We start from the raw sequence: 24,412 nt of genomic DNA, 5'->3' as shown, positions 1-24,412 counted from the left end.
AGTGAGGGCATGAGAGAGAGCATGAGTGGGGGTGGGTGACAAAGGGGCAGAGGGAGAGGGACAGACTCCCTGCTGAGCAGAGAGCCTGATGTGGGGCTCCATCCCAGGACCCCAGTATCACGACCTGAGCAGAGAGCAGACACTTAACAGACTGAGCCACCCAGGCACCCTAAAAGAAAGAATTTGACGCTTCATGGTCATTGAAGAAATTTTTAAAAATTCAATATACAGCATTTTTGTTGTTGAGGAAAGTGTAAATATAAAGGAGGGATCAAAGACTTTTAAGCATAAACATATATTAAAATATAATTATGCAGAGGAACTGGAATGAAAAGTTCACAGAGAAAAATGAATAACGTAAAATTTCCAACTGTTAAAAAAGCACTTTGTCAGGGCACCTGGGTGGCTCAGCTGTTAAGCATCCGCCTTCGGCTCAGGTCATGATCCCAGGGTCTTGGGATAGAGCCCCGCATCGAGCAAGCTCCCTGCTCAGCGGAAAGCCTACTTCTCCCTCTCCCACTCCCCCTACTTGTGTTCCCTCTCTCTGTCAAATAAATAAAATCTTAAAAAAAAAAAATAGCACTTTGTCCCATATGCAACGGTACGGAGGAAGCTAGAAAGTATAATGCTAAGTGAAATAAGTCAGAGAAAGACAAATACCTTATGATTTCACTCATATGTGGAATTTAAGAAACAAAACAAATGAGCAAAGGGAAAAAGAGAGAGAGAAACCAAGAAACAGATTTTTTTTTAAAGATTTTATTTATTTATTTGACAGAAAGAGAGAGCACAAGCAGGAAGAGCGGCAGGCACAGGGAGAGGGAGAAGAAGTTTCCCTTGCTGAGCAGGGAGCCAGACACGGGGCTCGATCCCAGGACCCCAGGATCATGACCTGAGCTGAAGGCAGACACCTAACCAACTGAGCCACTCAGGCTTCCCAAGAAACAGATTCTTAATTATAGAGAACAAACTGATGGTTACCAGAGGGGAGGAAGATGGGGGGGATGGGTGAAATAGGTGATGGAGATTAAGGAGTGCACTTGTCATGATGATGTATGGAATTGTTGAATCACTATATTGTACACCTGAAACTGATATAAAACTGTATGCTAACTGGAATTAAAATAAAAACGTTTAAAAAAAAAGTACTTTGTCATGTATATTTTAAAAGGATCAATGGTGGATATCAACATGCTATGGTATTTAGATTTCACCAGATATATTTAAAAGCCTGATTCGGGGGGGGGGGGGTGCCTGGGTGGCTCAGTCGGTTAAGTCTGCCTTCAGCTCAGGTCATGATCCCAGAATCCAGGGATCGAGCCCTGAATCAGGCTCCCTGCTCAGAGGGGAGTCTGCTTCTCCCTCTGACCCTCCCCCTTCTTGTGCTCTCTCTCACTCTCTCTGAAATAAATAAAATCTTAAAAAAATAAAAAATAAAGACTGATGGAACCGTTTTATTTTAAAATATCAGTATTTAGAACACATATAAAATTATATCTTCTGCAACTAACTGAACTTGAAGATGAACATTTTTAGATGTCAACATAAAAACGTACAATTAAAAAATTCTTTTGGGGATACACAGCAAAAAATGTAAAAAAAAAAAAAAAACCCCTCTAATTAGGAGAAAGAATCAAGACTCAATGTTGATGAGATTTAAACCTGATGTGAGATGGAAGGGAAGGGTGATGACCAGGTTTCTGGCTTGAATATTGAGTATATCGTTTATACTGAAGGTTTTGGACAATGATAATAAACTTGGATTGGGTTATGTTGTGAACATCTACATAGGAATGTCCAGGAAGCAGGGGATGTAGTGGTTTTAAATAGGCTGTAAGAGGAGTCCTCTTCAAGATGATGTTTGTCTGAAGACTTAAAGAAGGTACGAGGACCAGTCATGTTTTTAATCTGCAGGAAGGCTGTTCTAGGCAGAAGAAACAGCAAGTACAAAAGCCCTGATGTCTACACATTAGAATGTGTCTGTGGGTACAAGGAAGCCACTGCGGGGAAGGAGCAGAGCAAAAAAGGGAGAGAAGTATGAAGTCAGAGACGTATAGGCAACATGCAGCATCAGAGTATAGTAACCTAGTGAGAGGACTTAAGACTTTTATTCTGAGAAGCAATGAGAGTTTTGAACAAAGGAATGACAAGATATCACTTATCTCTGCTGTGTTGAGAAAAGACTGAATGGGGCAAGGGCAGAAGACAGGAGACCAGTTATAGGCTATTTTAGCACTCCAGGAGACTGGTGATGGCCTGGCCCCAGGTAGCAGAAGTGGAAGAGCAGGAAATGGTGGTTGAGTATAGCTACAGTTTTTAAAGCAGAGCTAAACGATCTGCTGACAGATCAGACAGATTAGAAAGACAGGATTCAAGAACAACTCCAGATTTTTATTTGGAGCAACCAGAAGGATGCAGTAGCTAACCATTTACTGATACAGGAAACACTACAAAAGGAGGTTTTGGTGGGGAGAGAAGGAGCTCAGTATTGGTTGAGATGCCCATCACACACCCCTGTGGAAGTATCAAGAAAGAAGGTGGATACCCAAGCTCAGGAGAGAGGTCTGAGCCAGAGATAAAAATATGGATCATCAGATACAGACGACATGTGAAGCCATGAGGCTGGATGGGATCTCCAAGTGACTGTAAATAGAAACAAAAGTCCAAAAACTAAGCTCTGGGAAGGTCAGGATGATGTAGTTTGGGGAGAAGAAGAGGACTCAACAAAGGAGAGGACCTAAAAGTAACAGGCAGAGGGAGAAAACCTGCAGAGCTCGGTGTCCTGTAAGCCAAATAAAAGGATTTCAAGGAAGAGGAGGAGTTCAACTGCCAAATGCTGCTAATGGGTAGATTAGGAAAGAATAAGGAAGTCCTATTAAGAGCTAATGTTTGAGTTTACAAAGTGATTCAATGAAGAAAACAGGGAGAATGAAAACCTTACTTGGAAGAGACAATACTAGTGCTCATATCTAGCTCTTGATGTAATTTTGTGTTGCTTCATTTCTACACATTAAAATGTGAAGTGTATAATGCATTATACCTTTCTACTATCATATGTTCTTACGTTAAAGAAGAGGTTTTAGGTTGTTAATTTTTAACATGACTACATGAGATAATGCTAAATCCATTAGTTCCATTAAAATTCCTTCCTGATTCAAACAGACAATGTAATCAAACTACTGTTCCCTTGAAAGAGAGGCCATGGTTAAAATAAAAGACATATACTTGATTTATGTCAAGTGGTAACACAGGTAATGCTTTGGATAGTCAGCATAAAACACTTTAATGGAATATTATTGCTCCAAATATACCATACCAAAATTAAACTGAAAATAGAGGACGGCTACTAAATCATGGCTGACAGGGAGCTAAATGCAGCAAGTTAAAATGCATTCCTAATGCTCATCCAGTTCTGGCTGAACCCCATGGGTCAGTTTGGGTCATTATTAGTTTGGAATAATTCCAAATGACTCCCTGGAGTTCTACTGTTATAGTCAGTGGCTTTAGGAAATCCAGAACAGGCCTGACATCACAAAAAAAATCATAGGATATCCTATTCATTCCTAGCTTTCAGTTGGAGTGATCTTTTTAAAAAAAGCATTTTTGATCAAGTTAATCTAATTATTTTGTTACATAAATAACACTACAGGGCTTTCTACTCTCAGGTAGAAGAAACCTTAACCTTATCTACCAACTAGCCTCTTCTTTTCATTAAACAAGCCGTGTTCCTACCTTTCCCTCAGCCTTTCTCTCCCTTTTCTTTGTCTTGTTAATTCCTATTGATCTTTCAGATAATTGTTCTTTATTGTCTGTCCTTCCCAGGCCTCTCCCACACAGGCATTTAGAATGGAAGCTTTCTGAGAGCAGGAGCCTTACTACAACCTCAGTATCAGGAGTAGTGCAGGGCACCCATGAGGCACTCAATAAATACATGAATATATAGTTCCTCCAGAACTATATGAGTTCCTCCAGAACTGAGCACAATGTTACTTCCCTAGAGAAGCCTTCCTTGACCCTCTTGTGTCAGTGACACCAATTTTATTTTCTCAAAGCACCCTATACTTTTCTTCTGGGCCCCAGAAAGATTCAGAGCAGTCTTCTAAAATCGTTCCAAGAGACAGTACAAAGGCAGAAACACTAGAATCTTTCAGAGTTCACAAAAGCATTTCTAAACCAAAACCTCCTGCCCTCTTCTTCCCTGCCATAGACTGCTATTTAATTAACTAGACATTGTCTCATACCTCTTACATTCTACACAGATACCTAAGAGCAAACTGTAATGTTTGGGGGACGTTCATATTTAACCTGAATTAGAGTCAGAAACAGTTCAACCAATTCTTTCTCTCTATGACATTTTTAACTACAGACAGACAAGACATTTTCTTTTCCACATTTAGCCTGGTGAAGAACACCCCATAGAAAAGGCATCTATGAGGGAAACAACAAGAGACTAAAAAACCTGATAAAATTATTTCAAGGCATGTTTCCCACGCGTAGAATTTGCTTACACTGATTTTTCAGCATACAATCAATAGCACAAACACAAAGCACCAAAGGCATTTTAAAGACACAGGTAATAAGCGGCATTTACAAGTATATGCCCCACTCTTTTTTCCTGTCAAGTAGTATGGTAGCTTCAATCTTCTTGGGGAGTAATGGTGAAGGCATTTATGTTTCTGCCTCTTTTAGGGAAGATACATAATTTAGCAGTAATGTTAACAATCCATGTATTATCCATTAGTAATGTCATTTCCCTCTGCTTTACCCTTTGGAGTTCTTTATGTATTTAAATGCTCTACCTGAAGTTGTTTTAAAAGTTAAAAAAAAAAAAAAGTTAAAGAACACATTTCTATTTCCAAAATTATTTTTTCATAAATTTTTTTTTTAAGATTTTATTTATTTATTTGACAGAGACACAGCAAGAGAGAGAATACAAGCTGGAGGAGTACGGGAGGGAGAAGCAGGCCTCCCGTGGAGCAGGGAGCCCAATGCGGGGCTCGATCCCAGGACCCTGGGATCATGACCTGAGCAGAAGGCAGACACTTAATGAATGAGCCACTCAGGCGCCCCTCCATAAATCTATTTTTCAATGTTTGTGTTTCTATGTAGTGAAATAAATATTTAATGTTGGTTTTAAAAATCCCCTGTGTTTTCAGGGTCAACAATGGTGACTTCACCACATAATCTGATTTTCATAAAAATTAGCCAAAACTTGAAAATAAGCAGAAGAGATTACTAAGTATCTTTCAGTACAATGCTGTGCTCAAACCTTTGAATACTCTCTACTGACTGGGCTATGTTACAAATCTGTAAGATTAACATTGAGATTTTTGTCTGGTACAGATGCAAATAATTTCATATCAGTGGAAAAGACAATCCAAAACTTACTGTTTCTATTCCTATAGGGTATTAACTAATTTTGTATCTAACCCAACAATCTTATCTTAATATTCCTGTATTAAATTGTCTATTAAATACCTACCTCCTAAAATTTTCATATGAAGTAGTTTTAACATTAACTTATGAGTTCCCCTATTAGGTAATAAGCTGAATCAAAATCACTGACACACGTTCATTTATATTTGTATGAGTCATGATTTTACCTTTCAGAAAATTACACTTTAAGTTTTAGAGGTTTCCCCAAGAAAGATGCCCAAGTAGAATCTGATAGAGCCAATTAAAGTACACTGCTCTTTTCACACACACATATAGATATTCCTTACATAACTCTGAGCTCTAATTGCTAGCTATCTCATTTATACAAACCAAAACCAAAAAGTTTAGAATGTTCAGTGTAGATGGTAAACACCTTTAGAGCATGGCTTTTATTCATCTTTATTTCACCTTAGTTCCAGCATGGTGCCAAGTACCTAAAATGTGTTCAATAAATGTTAGTGTCAACTATACTTCAATTTAAAAAATACATGGATAAAAATAAAGGGAAAAAAAATTAAATGAAGTATTCCACATGTTCAATGAAGGAAAAAGCCAACTGGAGAAGAAAAATCCTAGTAGTCCAACGCTACTACTACTTATCCTAGTAGTCTTTGTAACTATCTTTTAGCTGGAGGAAGGAAGCAAGCCAAGTTCTAGATGCCTTGAATGTAAAGACAGAGCCTCCCTCAAAATGGCAGGATTTCTCATTGTACAAAGGTATGGCTGGCAGGTACATACCAGAATGTAACACATCCTACAAAGGAAGAGTGAACCTTGAGCTCCTTATGAGCAATAACTCTTAGCAGGCACCATAAACCTAGATGTTGCAATACCACAAATACCCAGATGCCACAGAACTGGACGTAATCCAGTTATTATTAACACCAAAAATTTTCCAAAAATATAAAAAATGTCTTCCATAGGAATAGATCTCAATTCTGTAATAACGGTAAATTAATGAATTAAATAGAAATTGCTTTTTGAATTCAGCTCACTGCAAAAGACCAAATTTTCTTAAGATGTATTTATTCCATAAGCAAAGGATCTATGAGAACTGTGGTACAAGACAATACAGATCTACAAGACACCTGAGCTCCAGGTAAACAAGCACAGCATATAAATGCAAAATAACAGTCTCAAAGCAATGGACTAGGATACTTGTTCTGGCTTTGTTTCCCCCCTAACCTGAAGAAGTAAATCTGTCTCTGTTCATGCAGGATTATTAGGGTCAAAGCTACCTACTGAATAAATTATGCAACACACATTCAAATACTATTTGCTACCAGAAAGCACCACTAGCTAAGCATATCATATCCCCCTTTACTTTTCAACTCGGGCCAGAGTTCATTATCACTACTCAGCGCACTTGCTTTTCTTTCCCTCTCCTTGTAGAATCAGGCTGCCCATGGAAGTAAAGTCAATTAACTTTAACACCTAGTAGGCCAGTGAAATGATAACTACCCCTAGTTACCTCCACCACCAAGTTCTCTAAAAAGACACGACTTGGTGTTTGGCCCAAGGGAGGTAATATCTCCTTGTAAGAATTATGAAAACGATGGAAAATCTGAAACCCTAAATGCATGAGGAAAATGTTCTCACCTTTAAAATATACTTCTTCCTTTCATTTACAGAAATTTGTTATATGAGGATTTATTTTCCAAGTGCAGTCTTTTAAATTAATGTTTATTTTTTCTTTATTATTTTAAAGTTTATTCTTGGTTACTTTGCACAAAATGCAGACGGTACTAACCCCTTGCATCAATGTCAATGGAAGCCCAAGTTCAGCAGGCATGATGTCTAATCTTGCAGTCTTTAAATTTGTCTTGACCTTACAAAAAGGTTTATTATAAAAATGATAATATGATTATCTAAATTCACAAACGGAGACTCACATCATCTACAGGAGATGCACCCAGGATACAACCAAACTTGAAAGGTTGATTTTTGTGAGCTGCACCTTTTTTGCCCCCTTAAAATGATTCCAAGTTCTACACTGCACCCAGTGAAGAAATAACAAATTTTTTAGGGGAAATCTCTTGTAAATGGGTAGGACACCTTTTGCAGGAAGTGAGCAAGCATTTTAAATTTCCCTCAAGAATTGTTAAAAGGAGTTTTAGGGCCCACTGACATTTCACACGTGAAACACATCCATGTTACAAAAAAGTACTGCCTCGTGAATGGACACCCCTGACAAGCAAACTGCCTAGGGGAACACCCCCAAAGAACCTGATTAAAAGTAATTACTGGGCCTGGAAATGAACTTTTGTTTTAGAAACTATGTAAACACCAGCGAGACTTTCTCTTGCCCTAATCCAGCCTGAGGACAACAAATTGGCCAACGGCGGAAGTTGCCTGACGAAATGACTGCAACACGAAATCCATTTTTATGATCATAACAAAACCTTCCTTCCGGGGCCAGGCAAAAACTTGAGAAAACGTCCTTTTGGATGCAACAGGCAATCCTGAGTCCCCCACAGCCAGCCACGGAGCAACAGCTCGGCCCACGGGACCCGAGCATGGGAGGACGTGCAGCTCCCCGTTAGAGGCTCGCCGGGGCCCCGGGCTGGGCAACCCCCACCCCGCCCGCTGCCAGCCCGCCCGCCTGCCCGCCGCCGGGCTCAGCCGACGCAGCCCGCGGCCGCCCCGGCACCTCCCTCGGCCCCCGCGGCCGCCCGGGCACCAGCACTGACCTTCCGCAGGGCCGAGACCAGCAGTCCCCGCCATTTCGGACTGTTCTCTTCGCTGAAAAACTCGTACGGCTGCGACGCCTGCTGCATGGCCCCGGCAGCAGCGCCTCCGCATCAGGGGCGGCCCGCGGACGGAGCCGGGCCGGGCGGGTGGCCTGACAGGCAGGGCGCGGGCCGCCTCGCCTCGCCGGCCGCCGCCGCCGCCTCCCGCCCGGGCCGCAGCTAGGGCCGAGGCGGCTCGGGGGCGGCGCCGGCGGGTGGGCGGGGGCTCCGGGGGCGGTTTCCTCGGCCCGGGCGGCCTCGCCTCGCGCAGCGTCCGCAGAGGAAGCGCGGCGACCCGAGAGTCCGGGTGACCTCCAGCTGCGACCGAGACGGCGGCCTCCTTTCCCGGCGGCGCTAGCCCGCTCCTCGGGCGGCTCCTCCTCCTTTGTCTGGGTTCGCAACCCGGCGCGGGGTACGGCTGACCTCGCCCGCGCCCCAGCTCCCGCTACGGCCGCGGCTGGCGGAGAGCAGCGGCGGCGGCAGCTTGTCTCCTCATTGCCTCATCCCCGCCCTCCCAACAGGCAACGCCGCGCGGCCCGCCCGAGTCACCTCTAGAGGGCTCTGGGGACCAAGCGGGCGTGCACATCGGGCGAGCGACCCACACTCTGGCGCATACAGTGCTGGCCACCGCTGCCACCCCTGTAGCAGCCACGCACAGCGCCCCGGGGCCGCCGCCGAGCTCCCGGCTCTAGCTGTCGCCGCTCGGCCCGCCCCCTGGGCCCGGCGCTCATTATCCTGGGTCGCCGGAGAAGCCCCGCACGGAGCATGCGCGCCGCGGAGCTGGCAGAGGCGCCGGCGGGTCGCGGGGTTGCAGAGGCGCGGGGGCTGGCAGTGGGAGTCGGCCTGTGGTGGGGACTGGCAGGGAGGCTGTTCCAGACAGACCACCCAAATGACTGTGTTTTACACAAACGCTCCCTTCTCTCGACCTTCCCAAAAACAATCCTGATTCGGTGCCACTCTGAGCCCCAGTGTTGCAGTCATGCGGGGCAGGTCAGGATGGGGAGAGAAAGGGACATTCGGCCGGACAGGATGTTTAACGTGTGCTCTACATGGCTATTCGGCATTTGGAGATAGTTAACTATTTCATCGAGTGATGTTTTCAGGACTGAAGGAGGTGAGACTTGGAAAGCCCTCAGCACACAGTGGGGTCAGCCACCAGCAATGAGGAAGGGAAAGGAAGAGCAGGGTGAAAAACTGCCACGCTTCACTTCTCGGATTAGTAACCCAACAATTATCCTTTCCCAAAACACACACCAATTTGTCATTTGGCAAAATCAGAATGACAGAACTGGAAAACTCATTTTTTCTAATCCAAATATCCACTGAAGCACGAATTTCTTCTAATAAAGTCACATCCATATGTCCATGTACTTGGGATAAAAAGATAGTGAAATGCTTGTATTTCTCCAATTACTTTGCAAAGACTGGCTTATATAGACTGTCTTTTCTCTCTTCCAGAACTCCAGCTGTATACTACTAGGCTGTCAAACTACTAGACTGTGATTGTATTATAGGAGAGTAAAGTTGTTGGTGGGAAGTTTCATTCTTGGCCAAGGATATTGGAAGCCTTCTCTGAGCCAAAACTGGCCTGAAGACACATTCTGTTTATCCAAATCTATATTTAAATTTTAAAATCAAGGGATTTCCCTTCTCTTGACAAAAATCTAGCAACATTGGGCCCTGCTGCGTTCCTGCAAAAGAATAATCAACAGGCAGTGGGTAGTGGCTGCCCTCTTTAGAAAAGTATGCCATCCCATTTCCAGTTGGCTATACTCCCTACCTGGCACTCTCCACCCTTTTATGTAACCTGCCTAGTCTCTACAGGCATCTGAGTTGTGATCTCTGAGCTAGGCAAACAGAAATGTGATCCACGTGCATGTGGGGGATAATCCAAGAATGACACCCATAAAAATCCCAACCAGACAAATGGGCCATCCAAAATAAAATGTTGGATCCATACCCCACACTCTACACGAGGATAAATTGCAGAAGTGTCAAAGACTTAAATGTAAAAAATTAAAACCATAAAATAATTTGTTTATAACTTCAGAATACAAAAGACGTTTCTACTATGATACAAAATCTAGATTGATAAACCTATTTTTAAAAATGAACAGAAAAAAAATCACAAGGTAAGCCAAAAGGCAGATGACAAACTGGAAAAAATATTTGCAACTCATTTTCTAAATAGTTCATTTCTCTAATATCTAAAAGAGTTCCTACAGGGGCCCCTGGGTCGCTCAGAAAGTTGAGCATCTGACTCTTAAAATCTGCTCAGGTCTCAATCTCAGGTCATGAGTTCAAGCCCCATGTGGGGCTCCACATAGGGCCTACTTCAAATAAATAAATAAATATGTCCTACAAATTAATAAGACCAAAACTCAAGGGGAAAAAAGGATAAAGTATATGAAAAAAAAGATTCACAGAAAAGAAATATGTCTAAGTATATTAAACATGGGGACACCTAGGTGGCTGTCAGTTAAGCATCTGCCTTTGGCTCAGATCATGATCCTTAGGTCCTGGGATAGAGTCCTGCATTGGGCTCCCGGCTCAGCCGGGGAGCCTGCTTCTTCCTCTGCCTGCCACTCCCCCTGCTTGTGCTCATGCTCTCTCTCTCTGACAAATAAATAAAGAAAATCTTAAAAATATATATATATTAAGCATGTTCAACTTCACTCATTACAAAAAATTGAAATTATACTATTAATTTTTTACCTACTAGAATAGCCACCCACACAGATCAAAAAGTCTGATTATATACTATGTTGGTGAGACTATGGGGAAATAAATACTCTAGTATACTTTTTGTGAGAGCCTAAATTGGTTCAACCTCTACCAAGGGCAACTTGACACTATCAAAGTTGCAAAGGCAAATACCCTTTGACCCAGCAAATTCTAAGAATATGTCCTATCGGTATACTTGCTTATATGTAAAATGATTTAACACAAAGTTATTCACTGCAGTACTGTTACAGCAAAAACAAAAGTACCCCAGAAATAATTTAAATAATCATCAGTAGATATAAGGGCTTTGTTCAACAAATAACAGTAAATTCACAGAATGGAAGCTATAAAATCATTCAAAAAGAACCAGGCCACTGTGTTCAGGCTACTTGAACATTATCAAAGAGACAGTGCAAAGTGAAAAGAGCAGGGACTATAACATAGTATGCAGAGTGTGCTACCACTTGTGTAAAAGAAATGGAGGCGGGGGGTGCCTGAGTGGCTCAGTCGGTTAAGCATCTGCCTTCTGCTCAGGTCATGATCTCAGGGTTCTGGGATGGAGCCCCACATCAGGCTCCCTGCTCAGTGGGAAGCTGCTTCTTCCTCTCCCTCTGCAGCTCCCCCTGCTTGTGCTCTCTCACACTCTTTGTCAAATAAATAAATAAAATCTTTAAAAAAAGAGGCGGGATTTTGTTACATATATCATCTCTGTAAGGCTGTGCAAGAGATACTGACAATTTTTGTTGCATCAGAATGAGAACTGGATGGCTTGGAGGAGAGGAGATTTTTTTTTTTTTAAGATTTTATTTATTTGACAGAGAGAGACACAGCCAGAGAGGGAACACAAGCAGAGGGAGTGGGAGAGGGAGAAGCAGGCTTCCCGCCGAGCAGGGATTCCGATGCGGAGCTCAATCCCAGGACCCTGGGATCATGACCTGAGCTGAAGGCAGATGCTTAACGACTGAGCCACCCTGGCGCCCCAAGGAGATTCTTTTGAGTACATTTTGGGGACTTTTGAATTTTCAACCATAACAATGTTGTACTTATTCAAAACATTAATTTAAAAATTTTGTAAATAAAAAATTTCCAACCCCAGGGAGCCTGGGTGGCTCAGTCGGTTAGGTGTCTGTCTTTAGCTCAGGTCATGATCCCAGGGGAGTCCTGCAGCAGGGAGCCCCCTTCTCCTTCTCCCTTTCCCTTTGCCTACTGCTCCCCTTGCTTGTGCTCTCCGTCAAATAAATAAATAAAATCTTAAAAAAATTTTTTTCCAACCCCATTATAAACACTTGCTTCAAGTATTAAAAAATATAAGTATTAGGGGCACACAGCAGGCTGTCAGTAGAGGCTGCAACTCTTGATCTCAAGGGTTGAGTTTGAGCCCCACATTGGGTGTGGAGATTACTTAATAAAATCTTTTTTTAAAAAATGGAGGTATTGGGCACCTGGGTGGCTCAGTCATTAAGCCTCTGCCTTCGGGTTGGGTCGTGATCCCAGGGTCCTGGGATCGAGCCCCGCATCGGGCTCCCTGCTCGGCAGGAAGCCTGCTTCTCCCTCTCCCACTCCCCCTGCTTGTGTTCCCTCTTCTCGCTGTCTCTCTCTGTGAAATAAATAAATAAAATCTTTAAAAAAAAAATGCAAGTATTGTGGGTGCCTGGGTGGCTCAGTGGGTTAAGCGTCTGCCTCTGGCTCAGGTCATATGCCCAGGCTCCTGGAACAGAGCGCTGCATCAGGCTCTCTGCAGCATGGAGCCTGTTTTTCCCTTTCCCTCTTCCTCTGCCCCACCTCCTGCTCTTTCTCTCTCTCTCAAATAAATAAAATCTTTTAAATTAAAAAAATGGAGGTGTTAAACACATACAATACTCAATCATAAATTTGAGTTAAAATTAATATGTTATATTATTTGATAAATAGTAATTTTGTCTTTTTAGAATTTAGAACGGCTTTTGAGAGATAACTTGAATAATCTAAGCACATCTCAAATTTTAAAAGACAGAGAAAAGTGTACCACTAATATTCTCCCACTGAAAAGCATTTTCAAGAAGGACTTACTCAACATTTCTCCCATTTACTCTCTCCTACTTCCTCAATTTATTTAAAGCTACAAGTGCTGCCTGTCAGAAGCAAACCAAAGCAATGCCACAGGAAGCAATAAATGTCATTGTCACTCACTTTCATGGTTTGTTGCTGTAGCTAATTCTGGTCCTGTTACAGTCCACCTGCTGAAAAGAAGCTGGAGCAGGCTCTCAGATCATTTGCCCTATAACCCTTATGCCCAGAAACCAAACCCTGTAAGAGATAGCATACCAGAATGTCTTCCTAAGAGAAACTATAATTATTTATGAAACTCCAATTTGATTTATTGCCCCCCCCACCTCCAACAAAGCATTGTGTGTTTATATGTTACATTATATATTCTGCTATGGAACAGAAACAATATTCCCTGGTGCTCTGGAGTATGAAGATGACACTTAGGTCAGCCAGATATTGCCACCATTACCAAACTGAAAGCCGTTTTTGTAAGTGGGGAAGTGCTCTACTTTTTACCTAAAATATAAACCTCATTTTTACATTATACACAAATATAGTTTTTTCATTTTTTTAAAGATTGGCTTCTATTTAAAGCTATGATAGTTCATGTTTCACATACAAAACATTTACTTGAATCAGAGTTTTTATGAAACTAAAAATTATATTCACAACACCAAGGCTCATTAAAATATTTTAATATTAATTTACATTTTTCTTCTCTCAGAACACAAAACTTTTAAATATCATATCAGTATTACACAACAAAACCCGATTGATATAAAGTGTTTTACAAATAGAATAACCTCCACATTCAAAACACTTTCAATAATTTTTTTCACTTGTATTTTTTGGGGGCATAATATAGACCCAAATGGAATAAGGGTTGCTTTGAGTAGAATAGTTATTTTTGTAATTTCAACCTTTCACAGCTTAGTATATATGCAATCTCACTATTCATGAAACAGAGAATTGTAAAATTTTCCATCTCTTAATAGTCTTGTAATGGAACAGAAAAATATCCTGTGTGTCACATTTCTTGGAGGAATCAGTTGTTATGAAGTACCATTAGGGCTGGTTTCTTCTGTGAGTGGTTTCTGAATGCTTTCAAAATGCTCATCCCAAGTGTCAAATAATTGCCTCATCTATACCTGGGATGTGCTACTTCTTGAACATGAGCTGGTGATATAGCCTTTCAAATTAATGGTTGAGGTAGCTCAAACAATGTAATCACCAAGGCTTGAAGTGAAAAGAAGAAAACAGAAGTTTTTCCTATCAGTCAAAATGCACATCCTTACTCATCTATCACACAGATTTGGAGAGATAAGAGGAAAGAATGAAGAGTGGAAGATTAATCCTGAGAGAGCATATATATGAAGGAATGAATGATAATGTCTCATCTAAATGATGGTTCTGTAATAAAAGTTTCCCCAATGAGTAGGCTGCCATAAATTCATTTATATTTCTATTTTCCAACTTTCTGAACTGCAAGAATCATTTCAACAGATACCACACACGTATATACAGTATAGGCACTGGGCCACGATTTAAAATACTCATGAAGTACACATGAATGTAAGGCACTTTTGCGGTTTACAAAAGTGAATGCCTCAAAGTTAGGTATTTCCCCCAAATGAAGAAATATCCTCATAAAAGTTCATAGGATCCCTGAAAACCAAGTAGGCATGAATAATTAGTGATCTTGGCCAACGTTTGAGAAACTTGGTGTGACTGAAAAACAGAGATATAGAGGTAAATAATTTTTAAAATTACAGAGTTCTGTATACCAGTGTCAGGATTCTAAAACTGCTCTCATAAAAAACCTATCAGTTCTAAGTTTTTTTAGCTTCTCAACGACAAAAGACTATGAAGAGTAGGCAAGAACCACTCATGGCGTACTGCTATTTGAATTTAGTGGTAACCCCACACTAAGTCAGTTATAAAAAGGCTGGGAATAATAAAGGCTTTATGTTTCTTTTGTGAAGTTATTTCTTACAAATATTATAGCTAATATAGGATCTTATTCAAACTACTTAAAAATGTGAAATTTCATATATTTTCTTTAAATCAAGAATTTTAAATTCCCAAATACAAATACTGTTGCTCCAAATAATGTGAGTTTTCCTATGACTAAAATTAAAAGGAGGTTTACAACCTACAATATACTATATTTTCTTATTTAGGAGAGAAAAAAAAAAGCTTAGATATCATAAAGCCAAAAGGTTAAGGGAATAATCAATTTTCTGTGCCATCGGTTAAGGGAATAATCAATTTTTTGTGCATTCGTTCCCAGAAATTCTAGAAGAGCCAAATCTCTAGATCATGGTTGGTGAGGAGAGGTCAATAACAAAGTCAGGGATTCAGGACAGATATAACTGTACCTTGCTTCTTTATTCACAAAGTAAAAGAGCCTGGACTTTAAAAAATTATTATTTCTATGTTACAGCATTCTAACAATTCAGTTGTTACCTAAATGAGATACCTAAAAATGAGATTTTCAAATCATTTTCCTTAAAGGATGCAATTAGTATATTCTTGTTGCTGAATGTGGAAATTAAAATGCATACCTAGCTCCTTACATTATTTACAATTTAAATTTTCGTTGTACTTCATCTGCAATCATAACAGAAATTGCAAGAGAAGAAGTAGCAGCAGGGGAAGGTGCATTTCTCACATGAAGAATGCGATTTCCAATATCCCCAACTCCTCCATCAAATACAAAATCTTCTACCAGATTTCCATCCCTATCCAGGGCTTGGGCTCTTACTCCAGCTGGACCTCTGCAAAAGCAAGAGTGGAAGTCAACTGACTGGAAGAGATAGGACACTTTACAAATCAGTGGTTTCAAAGTATTCTTAAATCAATAGTCTTTATTCTTTTAAATGCACAATTATGCAGAAACCCAATAGGTTTGTGTTTAGCCAATGGCTATCAGTTTGTAGCCTGTCAAATATATCCTTAGCCTAGAGCATAATGCCTGCCATGTAACAGTGTCAATAAATGCTACCAAAGAATACACAAATATTTACTTATAAATATTTGTTTTTCCCCAAAGTAGCAGAAAAATCCACAATTAGAACAGGTGATTTAATTTGGATTTATAAGATGAATTTATTATAAAATCAATGGGAATAAATAAGTCTCTAATACAAAGCAATAAAAATAGAAGTTATGTATGTCAGTTGCATTCCTAAGTATCCACTATAGAATTCTATTTATTTTTGCATTTTGTTTTGATTGTAAATTAAAACTGATGGAGAGCAATATTTGCAAATGGCAGCAAGTTATTTTTTGCAGTTTGTTTTTATTTTCAACAGTTTAGCCTTCACTGATATCAGGATAACCTTCGATTAAACAGAGATGATAGGAAAAGCACAAAAATGAATTAACTTGGCAGCATGTTAATACGGTAAGAGCCTTTACGAATGAAAGTTCTGGCTTTTATAACACTGGAGTTCACAAATTAGTTTTTTTTAAGATAGTTAAAACTTACAGATGAAATCTGAATAAAATATTTTTGAATCCAAAAGTACCTCCCTTATACAAGACCAAGCAAGGCTGTGTCATATATTGGATTTGTGTGCAATGTGGTGGCCGCAAATGCCCAGTTCCTAAGGGTGAGACATAGCGCAAGCCTGTCCACCATGGCGTTAACCGGCTGAAGTTTGCCTGAGGCCTTCAGTCTGTTGCAGAGGAGCGAGCTAGACGCCACTGTGCAGCTCTGAGAGTCCTGAATTCTTATTGGGGGCAAAGATTCCATGTACAAATTCTTCGAGGTTATCCTCATCGATCCATTCCATAAAGCGATCAGAAGAAATCCTGACACCCAATGTATCACCAAACCACAAGCACCGGGAGATGTGAGGGCTGACACCTGCAGGCCTCAAGAGCCAAGAGCTGTGGCCTTAGAAATGGTCTCAGCTTCCACCACACTATGAGTGGTTCTTGCTGTGCGGCACGGAGAAGATGCAATACTCTCCAGCTCCACCATTACTGCTTATAATATTTGTAAAATTCTTTTTTTTTATAAAGATTTTATTTATTTCTTTGAGAGAGAGAGAATGAGAAATAGAGAGCACGAGAGGGAAGAGGGTCAGAGAGAGAAGCAGACTCCCTGTGAGCAGGGAGCCCGATGTGGGACTTGATCCCGGGACTCCAGGATCATGACCTGAGCCGAAGGCAGTCGCTTAACCAACTGAGCCACCCAGGCGCCCGATATTTGTAAAATTCTTACCTAATAAACAATTAGGACAGTCATGTCTGCTTAAAGTGTTCTTTGTTAAAATTAGTTGTCTTCAGATTATTCCATGAATGCACTGTCAAAATTATGAAAGTTAAAGTGCAATAATGTTTGAAGACTATTAAGTGATAGTGTATTTTGTTTCTGATACACACTTTTGTCTTCGCTTTATCTTCTTAGGGAGTTTATATGCCAGTGTTTAAAACGCTGTTTGGTATAATAGGTGTAAAATAAATTCTGTATAAGTGGAATGCAGAAGCTAGCCATGTCATTTGTTGGTGCATGTAATGAAACCTACACTTCATTGGAGTGATATAATGCTCTGCTGGTTTACTCTCAAATGGCTGTTTTTAGAGGTTTGGTAAGAACAAGCTTTTTAAAGCTTGGAAATGTGAAGAACATCCTAATCTTTTATCATGATCACATGCAGAATAATAAAGCTAACTAGGGCCCACATTTTGAGGTTGAATCCAATATTCTATTTATATAACTGCTGCTTCTAAAAGAATAGTTTAAAAGAATGCCACCATTTTTAGGAAAACTGAATAAAGCTGTTGTAAGAGGGCTCTCTTACAAATGAAAATAAATCCTGCTTAACTTTAAAAAAAAAAAAATTACCTCCCTTGGAACTGTTCAGAAAACCGAGTTTGAAAACAGCTGCCTTAGGGGTGCCCGGCTGACTCAGCTGGTAAAGCAGGCAACTCTTGATCTTGAGGTTGTGAGTCCAAGCCCCATGTTGGGCATAGAGCTTACTTAAAATAATAATTAAAAAAAAAAAGGAAACAGCTGCCTCCAAACACACCACAAAGACTCAAGAAATCAAGCAACAATATTAAACATTTTAGTGATTCTGGGCCAATGAAGACCAATGAAGATAAGTACTTGAGGAAGACAGAACACTATAAGAGCAATGCCCTCTAATGATATTAAGATAATGACAATAATAACTAATAACTATTATTTACTAAGTGCTTTCTCTGTACTAGGAATTCTCTCTAATTCTCACAACAACTATAAGAGGCTGATACCATTTATATTTAACAGCAAAGAAACAGATTAAATAACTTGCCTGAAGTTACACAGCTGGAACTGTTCCTTTGTATAGAGGTAAATAAGAATTACAACAATAAAGGTAAAAGTAATCTTTAAAAGTAATCTAGCCTAGAGAAGCCTGCAGGGAATCTGGGCAGGGGATTTTTAAGGTGTAAGAATTTCCAAGGAAGAATCAGATACAACACTTAGAACACCAAAAGAACCAGACTGAAGCTGAAATTTCTTCGGGTGAGGATACAGATCCGCTGGTACACCATGTTATCAGCCGGCATGGGCTCCATTTAGTGCATTCTCACAAGATGAGCTTATCTCAGCTCATCAAAGAAGCATTTCTCCCCTCTTTTCCTGAACAAAGCTGCTGTTGCTCTTAAGAGCATCTCTAGGAGTTTTCTTGTCCGGCACCTTTTATCTGGCAGAAGGCCAGCATGTAGGGGACACACAGTGGCATGACCAGCCATTGATGCTTAGTAATCAAAATAAAACTTTCCCTTCTTACAGAGGCTTAGTTAGTACATTTCTTTGACTTCCCCTTCTTAGCAAATGTAAGTCAATACTGATTAACAGCAATTACAAATATGTCTATACTTAATTTATTTCTTACAAACACCAATTATCTTCCCAGTGTCCCCTCCCGCCCAAGTGTTCAAAGTGTAATCCAAAGTGTAAAAAACAATATACAATATTGTTTTTCTAAGGACCTCACTTTAGCTCAAACTAAAGTTAACTACTTAACATGAAATGTTTAAAACTACAAAATTCTTCGTGTTCCCTCTTTAGCACTTAATGCAACTTCAGGGTTTTTCTTTGCATGATTATATATATAGGCATTCCCCCACAGAATACCTCATCTTGACAAGAGCATTATAACTTGAAATTTCAGGTAAGATGAACTATAACTTTCTTAAGGGCCAACATCTTTTTTTTTTTAAGATTTTATTTATTTATTTGGCAGAGAGAGAGAGAACACAAGTAGGCAGAGCGGCAGGCAGAGAGAGAGGGAGAAGCAGGCTCCCTGCTCAGCAGGGAGCCCAACGCAGGGCTCGATGCCAGAACCCTGAGATCATGACCTGAGCCAAAGGCAGACGCTTAACCAACTGAGCCACCCAGGCGCCCCAAGGGCCAACATCTTATACAACACCCCTACTTCACCCTCATGTCTAGATTTGTGCCTTAACATAGTAAATACTCAATCAGGCTAGAAACTTAATTTTTTGACTTCTAATTCTTTTTTTTTTTTTTTTTTAAGTAGGCACTATAACCAGCGTGGAGCCCAATGTGGGTCCTGAACCCAGGACCTGAGCTGAGATCAAAAGTCAGATGCTTAACTAAGCCACCCCGGCGCCCCTTAACTTCTACTTCTTTAAAAATCTATTTTAATAGCTGAAAGAACAAGCTAGCAAATTTAATATTTGTGAATTCAGCTACATTGACCTGTTTAGTGCTATTGTATCTATGTATTTTGCTATATTTATAGCTAAATTGAATGGGAATGTAAATTCTAAACCCTTATATGTGTCTAGAAACAAAAGGTGACTATGTAACTAACAGCATTCCTTCATCTGAAGAGTGCTGTCTTTATTGCTTTATTGTTTTGTGGCAGGCATTATCCTGTGAGTTGGAAAAGAGCTATGAAAGGCTACAATTGACATCTTTGACCAGTTCCAAATAGGACAATTTAGTATTTTATAAAACTCACCATGGGATCTACTGTTAATCTAAAAATAAAAGTTCACATGAGCATATTGTATAGGGAAAGTAAACTAGTTCATCTTAATTTCCAAATATGAAGCAGGGGCATTTTTGTTACTAATCTTCACCCTAAAAGGATTGATAAGAAAACATGGTTTTTTTATGCCCAATTTTTGAATTTTGTTGAGAACCTGATTTGGGGATTAGAACTTTTTGAGCCTTTGTGTATATATATTTTCTGAGGGCTTGAATAACACAAGCATTCTGTAATGGGAGTTGTGGATTCCTATACATATTCAATCAAGTGTTTTAATTGTGTTATTCAAATCTTCTAATATTTTACCTGCCTGATCTATCTTCTATCAACAGGTCTTAAAATCACCCACAACTGTAGATTTGTTGATTTCTACTTGCAGTTATGTCCATTTTTATTCTTTGTATTTCGTATCTCTGTTATTATATGCAACAAGTTTATAGTGACCTTCTTTATTGCTAGTAATTTTTGCCTTAAAGTGTATTTTATCTAGGGGCACCTGGGTGGCTCAGTTGGTTAAGTGGCTGCCTTCGGCCCAGGTCATGATTCCAGGGTCCTGAGATCGAGCCCCACGTCGGGCTCCTCACTGAGCGGGGAGCCTGCTTCTCCCTCTCCCTCTACCTGCCGCTCTCCCTGCTTGTACTCTCCCTCTCTAATAAAAAATAAAAAATCCTTTAAAAAAAAAACAAAGTGTATTTTATCTAAAATGACTAGTACTCATTCTTCTCCTTCTTCTTCTTAAGATTTTATTTATTGGGACGTCTGGGTGGCACAGTTGGTTAAACGTCTGCCTTCGGCTCAGGTCATGATCCCAGGGCCTTGGGATCGACCCTCATCGGGCTCCCTGCTCAGCGGACAGCCTGCTTCTCCCTCTGCTCGCTGCTCCCCCTGCTTGTACTCTCTCTCTGACAAGTAAATAAATCTCTTTTAAAAAAGATTTTATTTATTTGAGAGGGAGAGAGAGAGAATATAAGCGGTGGGGGGCAGGGGGAGCAGAGGAAGAGGGAGAGAAAGAATCCCAAGTCGACTCCACACTGAGCATGGAGCCCAACATGGGGCTGGATCTCATGGCCCTGAGGCCATGACCTGAGCTAAAACCAAGAGCTGGACACAATCAACTGAGCCACCCAGGTGCCCCTACTCATCTTTCTTCTAATAAGCAATTTGCCTAGCACACAGATGAATTCTTTTAATCCAACATGACAATTTCTGTCTTAACTACTATGCCACTTATATTTATTGTCATCACCGATATGTTTGATTTCTACCATATTATTTTATGCTATTTAACCTGATTTTTCTCACCTTTCTTGACTTGAGTTTTCTTTTTTTTTTTTAAGATTCATTTATTTTAGAGAGCGAGTGTGAATGTGAGCAGTGGGCAGGGACAGAGAGACAGGGTAGAGAGAGCCCCAGCAGACTCTGCCCTGAGCATGGGGCCAGAGCCAGGCTTTGATCTCCCCACCTCAGATCATGACCTGAGCCCAAACCGAGGCAGATGCTGAACCAACTGTCCGACCCAGGAGCCGAGTTTTTACAGTCTTTTTTCCTCCTGTACCAATTTGGAAGGTATATAATCTATTTCTATTCTTGTATTTTGTTTTATTTATTCAGATGGGATTCACTGTACATCCTGTGAATTTTATGTCTTTTTGTCAATTCTAGGAAATTCTTAAATACTCCTCTTCAAAGTATTGCCTCTTCTCAATTTCTCTGGAATCCTATGAAATATATAGTCTGGATTCTTCTCATTTTCTTCTCCATGTCTTTTAATTTCTACATCATGCACCTTTATCTTGCAATGTCATTCTCTAACTATTCAGATTTACCTTTCAACTTATTTATTTTCTCTTAAGGTAGGTCTAACCAACTATCTAACTTAGTCATTTGAGTTTTAAAATTTAAGAACTATATTCTTCATTTATAGAAATTCTAATTAGTTGGTTTCCAAATTTGCCCAGATTTTTGGGGGGAGGGAGTCTTATTCTTTTTCATGTTTTCAAGTTACTAGGTTATTTTATGGTTTCTGATATTACTATTATCCATTTAAATTCACTGGGTTACTTTATGGTCTAACATTACTATTAACCCAAGTTGTTACAGGTCTAATTCTGGTATTTATTCTATCTGCTTATTTCTCACTTACGGTGTTTTATAACTTTTGATGGCAAGGTCCTGTTCAGAACAGCAGGACTTTATCTAGGAGAAATCTATAGGGGTTGGGTTGAAGTTACGTCCCTCCATAGAGGTTTTACATTTGCTTCTATCTGGTGCTCCAGGGGTATTACCATCCTCAAAGAACTTTTGTTTTTAACGGAAATTTTTAAACACATACAAAAGTAAAATGAATGGCATAATGAACTGGTATCTATGTATTACCTAACTTCAACAATAATCAACACACAGTTAATCTTGTTTCATCTACATCTCCACTCACTATCCACCTTTTTTCAACTGAATTATTTTAAACCAAATACCAGATAGCATATCATTTCACTTCATTTCTTTTAAAAGGATTCTTAAAAATAATAATTCAAAACTAATAACTGTTTTGTATCAACAATATTCAGTCTGTGGTCAGATTACCCTGTCTCTCTAATTTGTTTAAAGTGAGAGAGGGAGGGGCGCCTGGGTGGCTCAGTTGATTAAGCGAATGCCTTTGGCTCAGGTCATGATCCTGGAGTCCCTGGATCGAGTCCTGCATGGGGGTCCCTGCTCCGCAGGGAGTCTGCTTCTTCTTCTGACCCTCCCCACCTCATGTACTTTCTCTCTCTCTCATTCTCTCTCTCTCAAATAAATAAAATCTTTAAAAAAAAAATAAAGTGAGAGAGGGAGAAATGGTTAGTTTGAAGAAGGATCCAAACAAGTCTAGACCTACTTTTTTTTTTTTTAAAGTAATCTCTACACCCAACGTGAGGTTGGAACTCATGACCTGATCAAGAGTCTCATGTTCTATAAACTGAACCAGCCAGGCACTCCTGGATCTACTTTTTAAGTTAATTTCTCAGCTTAAGGTTCCTAGATCCAGATGGTAGTATAAATTCAAACTCTAAGCATTTGTGAGGGCAGGCCCAAGCTTCTAGATTTTTAGGAGATTCCACCCCCCCCCCCACACACACACACTCCCTCTACCCCCAAGACCAGGATAGACAAAATTTTCCTTAACACTTTCTGGTGCCAAGAGGATTTTTTTTTTCTAGACTTTCTCTTCACTGAAGGTATAGACCTTCAAGAGCCCCTGGCTTTACACAGGGGTCTCAGTTCCAAGTTTTTACCTATTATAGACAGGCCTCCTTCCCAGCACTTGAGCAGCAATTAAAATATAAGTCCCTAATGTTTTATACCTTGCTTTATGTGGTGGATACATGAGCTTATACAACCACCAAAATCTACTGAGCACTTAAGATCTGCATATTTTACTGTATGTAAATCATGTATCAAATAAAAATAAAGCTCAGTTATATTTGCATGAAAATCAGCAAATCTACCCCCCTCCTACCCAGAATAACACCAGTACCAATTCTTCTTAGTACATGGGTTTTCAATTTTCTCTTTGTTTTTGCTTCTGGGATGCTCCTTACTTTGTTGCATTCACAACTATAACGTATTTCAAGGGATTTTTATATTTTCTCCTGACTCTTGAGTATTTTGTAGTGTGAGGGTTGCCGAATTCTCTAGACTAGTTGTTCTCAACCAAGGGAGATTTTGCCCCCTAGAGGATATTTGGCAATGTCTGGAGACATTTTTGGTTTTAACTAGTAGAGTAGTAGGTAAAGTTCAGAGATGCTGCTAAACATTCCATAATGAACTGGACAGTCTCCCACAACAAAGAATTATTTGGACCAAAATTTCAGTAGTGCCAAGATTGGGAAACCTTGATCTAGATCACCTTAATTGTAGGAATGTTTGGCTATCACCTTTGCCTTTCACAATGACATAGTATATAGTCTTTAGCTATCACTCACCATGAAAACATCTTGCCTGAAAATTTACTCTAAAATTCCCCAAATAAGACATTTTTAAAAATGAAATGTGGGAAAAAGTGGGGATCCTGGCATATGTGTCTTCATCTTTTCCACTCTTACAGATAAAACAGATAAAAACTTAAATTACCATGTCAAAATTAATCACAGAACAAATGAAAGGACTTGAGTTAAAATTAAGAACCTTAGAAATCATCACTTAACAATGAGAGATGTATTTGACAGATTATACCTAGTACACGTATTTGACAGATTATAACTTTACATTCCAATCCAATGTTCACCAGTAAATTATTGCCCCAAATGCTCTGGCTAAGCAGTAAGAAGTCAAGCTGGATGCCCTTCGGTGGCAATTTAAGGACACTATCTTAAGCTAAATATCACACTGAAAGTGCAGCTTCAGTTCTCTTTGACTATCTAAAACTGCTTAATATGCTTCTGCCTCAATATTAATGATAGAGCATTTATGGTTTTACTACACTGAGCTGCAAGACAGGCA

General features: G+C 40.0%; 2 protein-coding genes across 3 annotated transcripts in view; both read right to left on the bottom strand.

Annotated features, from left to right (window-relative positions):
* Nucleotides 1-8,319, bottom strand: part of SOS2 (SOS Ras/Rho guanine nucleotide exchange factor 2) — an 81,379-nt gene extending 73,060 nt beyond the window's left edge. Inside the window, exon 1 of one of the 2 annotated variants that reach the window (XR_003609870.2) lies at nucleotides 8,127-8,319. Coding sequence is in view for 1 of the 2 variants with exons in the window: in XM_028106625.2 (XP_027962426.1) it covers nucleotides 8,127-8,213 (87 nt within the window). In the remaining variant the exon portion in view is untranslated. The remainder of the gene's footprint in view (nucleotides 1-8,126) is intronic. The other variant, XM_028106625.2, reaches the window with a different exon arrangement.
* Nucleotides 8,320-13,637: 5,318 nt separating this feature from the next.
* L2HGDH (L-2-hydroxyglutarate dehydrogenase) overlaps nucleotides 13,638-24,412 on the bottom strand; it is a 43,505-nt gene continuing 32,730 nt past the window's right edge. The window contains exon 10 of the mRNA XM_028099190.2: nucleotides 13,638-15,694. Within this exon, the coding sequence (XP_027954991.1) occupies nucleotides 15,499-15,694 (196 nt within the window). The 3' untranslated portion in view covers nucleotides 13,638-15,498. The remainder of the gene's footprint in view (nucleotides 15,695-24,412) is intronic.

The sequence above is a fragment of the Eumetopias jubatus genome, unplaced genomic scaffold, assembly GCF_037043125.1.
Source record: "Eumetopias jubatus isolate StellerSeaLion01/CBP00866 unplaced genomic scaffold, mEumJub1_p1.0 scaffold_7, whole genome shotgun sequence".
Classification (NCBI taxonomy): Eukaryota; Metazoa; Chordata; class Mammalia; order Carnivora; family Otariidae; genus Eumetopias; species Eumetopias jubatus.
Note: the sequence above shows the minus strand (reverse complement) of the source record. Positions and strands in the feature narration are given on the sequence as shown.